At 38.1% G+C, this 7,650-nt stretch overlaps 1 protein-coding gene across 1 annotated transcript; it reads right to left on the minus strand.

The window, feature by feature from the left end:
• Positions 1–228: 228 nt before the first annotated feature.
• LOC147005593 (protein S100-G-like) lies at positions 229–5,446 on the minus strand. The gene is made up of 2 exons (XM_085836061.1): positions 5,318–5,446; positions 229–501 (listed from the first exon to the last, which is right to left on the minus strand). The coding sequence occupies exons 1-2, from the start codon at positions 5,444–5,446 to the stop codon at positions 229–231; spliced, it is 402 nt and encodes a 133-aa protein (XP_085692187.1).
• Between the last annotated feature and the right edge of the window lie 2,204 nt (positions 5,447–7,650).

Genomic DNA, 7,650 nt, shown 5'->3' on the forward strand with positions numbered 1-7,650 from the left:
CATCTTTCATTGGGCAAGTGCAAAGCGGTTTGGGCTTCTGATTAGTTTAAGGGTTTCTACCTGTTTACCTGTGTTCTCCTGTATTTCTTTAAGGCAGTTATTTATGTACTTCATAATGTCCCCTATCATTATCATGAGATGTGACTTTAAATCAGAGTCTTGCTTCTCTAGTGTGTTGGGGTATCCAGTGCTAGCTGTAGTGGCAGAACTGGGTTCTGATAATATCAATTACCCTTGGTTTCTGTCGCTTATGTTCTTGCCCTTGCCTCTTGACATCTGGATATCAATGCAATGGACATTGTCATCTTTTCTGATGCCTGTACTATGCCTGGAACTATGTCCATGGCCACTTAAGGATGCTTGCTCATGGTATTCCTTATATTCATCCCTCGAGACTTTGTTCACAGGGTCTACAAGTTCATCAAAGCTCACCTCACCATCTTCATTTATGTCAAGATCATCCATCATGTATTTCATGGCTTTCTGATACTTTTTCTCTTTCTATAAGCAGAAAATATTTAATTGGCCTTCTGGTTGCCATCTGTGCCCAGAGCTAATCCTGTGCCACAGTGCTCCATATCCAAATACCACCAGGAGAGAGCTAGTATCCCAGGAGTGCTGGCACACCTGTGAGCACAAGTAAGATCATCACTTCTGCTACAAGGGATCCTTCCAGAGACCTCAGGACACAGAAACAGAGGAGCATCCGGGACAGGATCCTTTCAGCTTCCATCTGCATCCAGAACTGATCCTGTGCCACAGTCCTCCATACCCAAATACCGCCAGGAGAGAGCTGGTCTCCCAGGAGTGCTGACATCCATGTCAGCACAGGTAAGACCACCACATTTGCTCAAATTGCTGGCCCAAGAGGGACCATTCCAGAGTCATAAGGACACAAGAGCCAAGGAACAGCCAGGAATAGAATCCTTTTGGTTTCTTTCTGTACCCCAGAGCTGACCCTGTGCCATAGCTGTCCATATCCAAATTAATCCAGTAGAAAAACGGTCTCCTAGGAATACTGATACACAGGCTTGCAGAAGGGAAAAGCCACAGTCAGAGACATCAAGACCAGCTAGCACCAGAGATATCCAGATGTCAAGAGACAAGGGCAAGAACATAAGCAACAGAAATCAAAGATAATTGATATCATCAGAACCCAGTTCTCCCACTACAATGAGCACTGGATACCCCAACACACCAGAGAAGCAAGACTCTGGTTTAAAGTCACATCTCATGATGATGATGATGATAGAGGATTTTATGAAGTACAAAAATAATTCCCTTAAAGAAATATAGGAAAGCACAGGTAAACAGGCAGAAGACCTTAAAGAGGAAACACAAATATCCATTAAAGAATTAAAAGGACACACAACCAAACAAGTGAAAGAATTGAAAAAAAAATCCAGAATCTAAAAATGAGAAATAGAATCAATAAGGAAATCATGAAGGGAGACAACTCTGGAGATAGAAAACCTAGGAAAGAGATCAGGAGTCATAGATGCAAGCATCAGTGACAGACAACAAGAGATAGAAAGAGAATCTCAGGTGCAGAAGATACCATAGAAAACATTGACACTCAAAGAAAATGAAAAATGCAAAAATCTCCAAACCCAATCAATACAGGAAATCCAGGACACAATGAGAAGACCAAACCTAAGGATAATAGGAACAGAAGAGAATGTTGATTCCCAATTTAAAAGGGCAGTAAATATATTAAATAAAATTATAGAAGAAAACTTCCCTAACCAAAGAGTGAGATGCCCATAAACATCCATACAAGAAGCCTATAGAATTCCAAATAGATTGGACCAGAGAAGAAATTTCTCCTGTCACATAAAAGTCAATACACCAAATGCACAAAAGAAAGAAAGAATATTAAAAGCAGTAAGGGAAAAGGGTCAAGTAACATATAAAGGCAGATCTATCAGAATTACACCAGACTTCTCACCAGAGACTATGAAAGCTAAAAGATCCTGGGCAGATATCATACAGACCCTAAGAGAACACAGATGGCAACCCAGCAAAACTCTATTACCTTAGATGGAAAAAAACAAGATATTCCATAATAAAACCAACTTTATACAATATATTTCCACAAATCCATCCCTACAAAAGATAATTCATGGAAAACTCCAATACAAGGAGGGAAACTAGACCCCAGAAAAATCAAAAAAGTAATTGATCTTTTTTCAACAAACCTAAAACAAGATAGCCACTCAAACATAATTCTACCTCTAACAACAAAAATAACAGGAAGCAACAATCACTATTCCTTAATATCTCTTAACATCAATGGACTCAATTTCCCAATAAAAAGACATAGACTAACAGACTGGATATGTAAACAGGACCAAGCATTTTGCTGCATACAGGAAATGCACCACAGTGACAAAGACAGACACTAACTCAGAGCAAAGGACTGGAAAACAATTTTTCAAGCCAATGCCCCCCAAGCAACAAGCTTGAGTAGACATTGTAATATCAAATAAAATCGACTTTCAAATAAAAGTTATCAAAAAAGATAAGGAATGACACTTCATATACATCAAAGGAAAATTATATCCAGAAGAATCCTCAATTGTGAACATCTACACTCCAAATGCAAGGGCACCCACATTCATAAAAGAAATTTTACTAAATCTCGAAGCACACATTGCACCTCACACAATAATACTGTGAAACCTCAACACCCCACTCTCAACAATGAACAGATCATGGAAACAGAAACTAAAAAGAGACACAGTGAAACTAACAGAAGTGATGGACAAAATGTTTTATTTTTAAACAGATATTTGTAGAACATTTCATCCTAAAACAAAAGAATATACATTCTTCTCAGCATCTCATGGTACCTTCTCCAAAACTGACCATATACTTGGTCACAAAACTGTCCTCAAATAAGACAAGTAGATTGAAAAAACTCACATGCATCCTGTCAGACCACCACACACTAAGGCTGGCCTTCAATAACAACAAAAATAACAGAAAGCATACATACACATGGAAGCTAAACAACACTCTACTCGATGGTAACTTGGTCAAAAAAGAAATAAAGAAATTAAAGATGTTTTAGAATTTAATGAAAATAAAACCACAACATACTCAAACTTATGCAATAAAATGAAAGCAGTGCTAATAGGAGAACTCATAACTCTGAGTGCCTCCAAAAAGAAGCTTGATCAAGCATACACTAGCAACTTAACAGCACACCTGAAAGCTCTAGAACAAAAAGAAGCAAATACACCCAAGAGGAGTACAGGGCAGGAAATAATCAAACTCAAGGCTGAAGTCAACCAAGTAGAAACAAAAAGAACTATACAAAGAATCAACAAAACTAGGAGTTGGTTCTTTGAGAAAATCTTTCTTTCCATCTTTCTTTCCTTCTTTGTTTGTTCTTTCTTTCTTTCTTTCTTTTTTCCTTCTGTTTTCTTTGTTTTTGTCAAATATAGTCTAACAGGAGTCATACTGAAAAAGGAAAGTTCAGTTGAGAAGATCTCTCCATCAGATTGTCTAATGAGCAAAAGATGATTTACTATTTTTCTTGACTGATAACTTACTATTGTAAGTGCCATCCCTGAACAGCTGGAATAAGAAATCATTCTTCACAAGATAGTAATTCTATTCCTTCCTTACCTCTTCTTCAGTGCCTGTCTCCAAGTTCATATTTGATTTCGTGCCCTGACTACCACTCATAATGTACTGTTAGATATAAGGTGAAATAAATGTTTTCCTCTCCAAAAAAGGGAAAAAAGAAAATATATAATTATTAGTCTTCGCTATGGGCACAGAAGAGAACTAGGGAGTCATGTGAGTGATCATATGGTAAATACAGGGAACCAATTTAAAATTAATAATGATAGACTGAGTCTTCATGGGGGAGTTGATGCTAAGTTTGTGCTAAACAGTTTCTAATTTGTTCCAGAGACTGCAATCTACATCAGACCCTAGGTCTATAGTACTAAAGAATGTCAGAGAATTATATGTATGTCTAGAAATGTTCTGTTTTGGTCCCTAGAACATGTGAGAATGAAATCTGCGGTGAATAGGATTTTAGGAGTCTGGACTTTGGAAAGATGGATGAAGTATATAGGCTATAGAAGTCATACAAATTCAAGCCTGACTTATAGGAATCTGCACCCCTTCTGAATAGAGAGGAAGCAGTCATTAAACCAGGTGCATGAGCACTTGATGGAGTAGGGCAGGTATAGGTATTACTTATCTCAAAGGATGTAATAAAGACTGAGAGACAGTAATGTGAAGTGGGATGATCCAAGTGTAGCAGAGAGTACCAGTTAGCTGCAAGTCTTCTACTCACTGGCTGAGATACATTGGCTAAAATCCCTTCCATTACCCAATTAGCCCATCTTCAAGATCAGTGCTTCCTCTTCTATCATACTGATTTGGACTGGGATTTGAGAAAGCTGTTCAAATTAACATCGGATTCACAGAGAGGAGAGACTTGCCTCAAGAATCTCTTGTGTACTCCCTGTCTTCCTGAAGGTAGCACCTTGTTTTCCTGAGATCCACATGTATGGGTATCTCTCTGTGTCTGCAATATATCCTACAATGACATTTCTGCACTTTAACTGGACCTCTAGGAGACCTAGATACCAGCCTACTGGGCTAAGTATTATAGACTGAAACTGGAACTTGTCTTATGTATCTTATTCATTTCCTTCCAAAACTCTGTTGGCTTGCATTTTGATAGAGAACAGAAAAACTTTTCAAATAAATCCCTTTACCAAGAACTGACTGGTCATTTCTTGAGCAGAGGGAATTATTGATATTTGACGTTGATTCCTGCATGTGAGTTTTGTTCTTGTTTCTCTCCACATGACTTAAAGTTCTGGGTTTTCTACCCTGATTCTCAGGTCTACTGTGAATCCCTGTAGATGTTTAATATCCCTCAACTTCCAGTCAAGGACTAGCCTCAAATCTATTACCAGAACTGAAGTATCTGCTCAAATGTCATCATCTTAAAGTGGGAATTCTCTTTAGTCCACTCACCAATGCTCCACTCATCATAGACCACGCATAGGACTCTATCTCACCCTCCTCTGCACTTCCAGGACACTGTTTTGTCTGTGTTCTGAATGTTGTGTCTCCATCATCAATATTGTCACTTTCAGATTTTCCTACACAATTGTGTGCCCAGAACACAGCTTCACACATTACATATATTTTGTTCCTAATTACCAGTAACTGAATTTTCATACCTCCAGTGAGAGAGCCTTTGCTGTATCTATGTGAAAGGTGCAGGAATTTTATCTCTAATTGTTGTAGACTTAAACCCCCTCTCTTACTAACCAAGACTTACCTTAAGGGAATTTGGCATATCATTATTCACTAGGTCTTTGAATTCCTTCTGACTCAGGGTGTCTGGGTCTCCCTCCTTCCCAGAGTGCTGGTGGAAGGTTTTGATGATGTTCTCCATGCCTTGTTTCATCCGTGACTCTTAAAGCTGTTTAATTTCTCACTCTTTGAATCATTGTGAACCAAATGAACAAATAAAGGAAAAGTCTGTCAGGCATACTGGTTCTTGTCTTTTCTTTCATGTTTCTTATTGTTATTGCTTTGAGCTGAGCATGGTGATATACTCTGGATGGATCTCCATATAGTCTAAAAATAAAATAATTATAGAAGTAGTTTTTATAAAATATGCATGTGACTATGTCAAGAAATTTATAAGAAGTGAAGTTTCCACAGACAGAATATGAAAATCTAGTCTGAACATTTTCTGGAGGAGATGTTGAAACCTAGAAGACACCAGTTGGACAGATTGGTTTAAATTCAAAGACCAAATGTAAGAGGTGAAAAGATGGTTACAAGTAGCACACGAAAAGGAAGTAACTAGGATATCCTTAACAAGACACTCTTTTTTAAGCTGACCAATTTAACCCTCCTTTGTTTCCTTGATCCCCCAAATTTATTACCTTTGCATAGAACTCTCTGAGTTATTAGTCAGATATCCTTATGTCTACCAACTTAAAAAATTTTTAAAAAGCAAATACGGGCTGTTAATATGGCCCTTGGAGACCTGACATGACTGGGTGAATGGCACTATTACTGAAGACACAACACACTTTATTCTAGAGGATGATTTCCAGTATGGTTAGTTTCATAGTTCCCAAGTGATAGCACTTGAGTACACAACTGAGAGAGAAAAAACCCAAAGTCTCTTATTCTCTGCACACTGGCCATTTGTGCATCTCTGTGTTAGTCATCATCTACTGAAAAAAAAAAGTTCTGTGGTTTTGATTTTAAAAGGCATTAGTCTGTGAACATAGTAAGTCATGAAGAATGACTTTACTATTCTGTCCATTTCACAGTAACAATAGTAGTTTCTCCCTTAAGGCATATAACATGTCAAGCCACAAGTTCTCAGTGCCAGATATGAATTGAACCTTGTGAATGGGCTTTAAATCTAATCTTAAAATGCTTGCCTACTCCCACAGTATCCATGACACTAATGCACCAGTGAACATATCTTTCCAGGTTAGATGTTAATGTACTTCACAGAGTCCACAGCTCTTTAAGGCTGATGATTATTTTATCCTCTGGTAGCATGCCCAGTGTCTTCCAGAACTACTCAGTAGATATGAAACTTCCTGGTCAGAATCAGCTTTAATTCTCCATGTCCCGTGACTCCAGTTTGTGGTGTCTCTACCAATAATGTTTTAACTTCAAATTCTGGAGTGTAATTAAGAACATTGCAACAGTTAACAAAGTTTGGGGTACTGTGAGACCTCACTAGCAAAGAACTCCAAAAGAGGTAATTCATCCATTACTAGCAATGGCCATTTATTTGTTAGTCTCTGAAATTTAAAAGGAGTATTGTTGCCTCATTTTAAGGTAACACTTCTTAAATGAGAGAGAGAGAGAGAGAGAGAGAGAGAGAGGAAGGAAGAAAGAAAGAAAGAAAGGAAGAAAGAGAGGAAGAAGGAAGGGGAGAGGGAAAGGGAGAGAGGTGGGAGGGAGGGAGGGAAGGGATAGGAGGGACTGAGGATGAGAGGGAGAACTAGTGATATAGGGATAGATATTTCAGGAATCTTAAAACAGGCTTACATATGTTCTGTGTGAAAGGTATTTAGTTGTGGTTGTCCCTTATCATGGTCCTTCTTTTACCCTACACTCTCACCAACCATTCTTGTTCTATTATGCCTCTTTACATTTTGAGCCCATTATCTCTTGAAAATGTGCACAGAGAGAGAGACAGAGACAGAGAGAGATAAAGAGAGAAGAGAGAGACAGAGAGACAGAGACAGACAGAGACAGACAGAGACAGACAGACAGACAGACAGACAGACAGACAGACAGAAAGAGAGAGAGCATTATTAACTTTTTGATCTCAATGGTATTCCAATGGCACACAAATATGTGAACAGTCAAAACTAACATCCACAAATGGGAGAAAATTTGTAAAGTTGTATTTCTGGGTCTGGTTTACTTCACTCAGCATACCTGTTCTCATCTCTATACATTTCCTCTGAAATACATAATTTCATTTTTCTTAACCGCTGAATAATTTTGTGAAAATGTACCTCATTTCCATTATCAGATTGTTTTCACTTCCTGGCTATTTTGACAAGAGTAGAAATAAACATGGCCAAGTGAGTATCTCTGCAGCAGAATATATAATCATTTGGGTGT

This window comes from Mus caroli, unplaced genomic scaffold (genome assembly GCF_978045245.1).
Source record: "Mus caroli unplaced genomic scaffold, Mus_caroli_1 scaffold_3, whole genome shotgun sequence".
NCBI lineage: Eukaryota > Metazoa > Chordata > Mammalia > Rodentia > Muridae > Mus > Mus caroli.

Excerpts from the sequence above, each read along its gene's own strand:
- LOC147005593 (XM_085836061.1), bottom strand. The coding sequence starts at position 5,446 with ATGAAACAAGGCATGGAGAACATCATCAAAACCTTCCACCAGCACTCT. Across the intron at positions 502-5,317 it reads ATATGCCAAATTCCCTTAAG|AAAGAGAAAAAGTATCAGAA; the intron begins GTAAGTCTTGGT and ends TTCTGCTTATAG.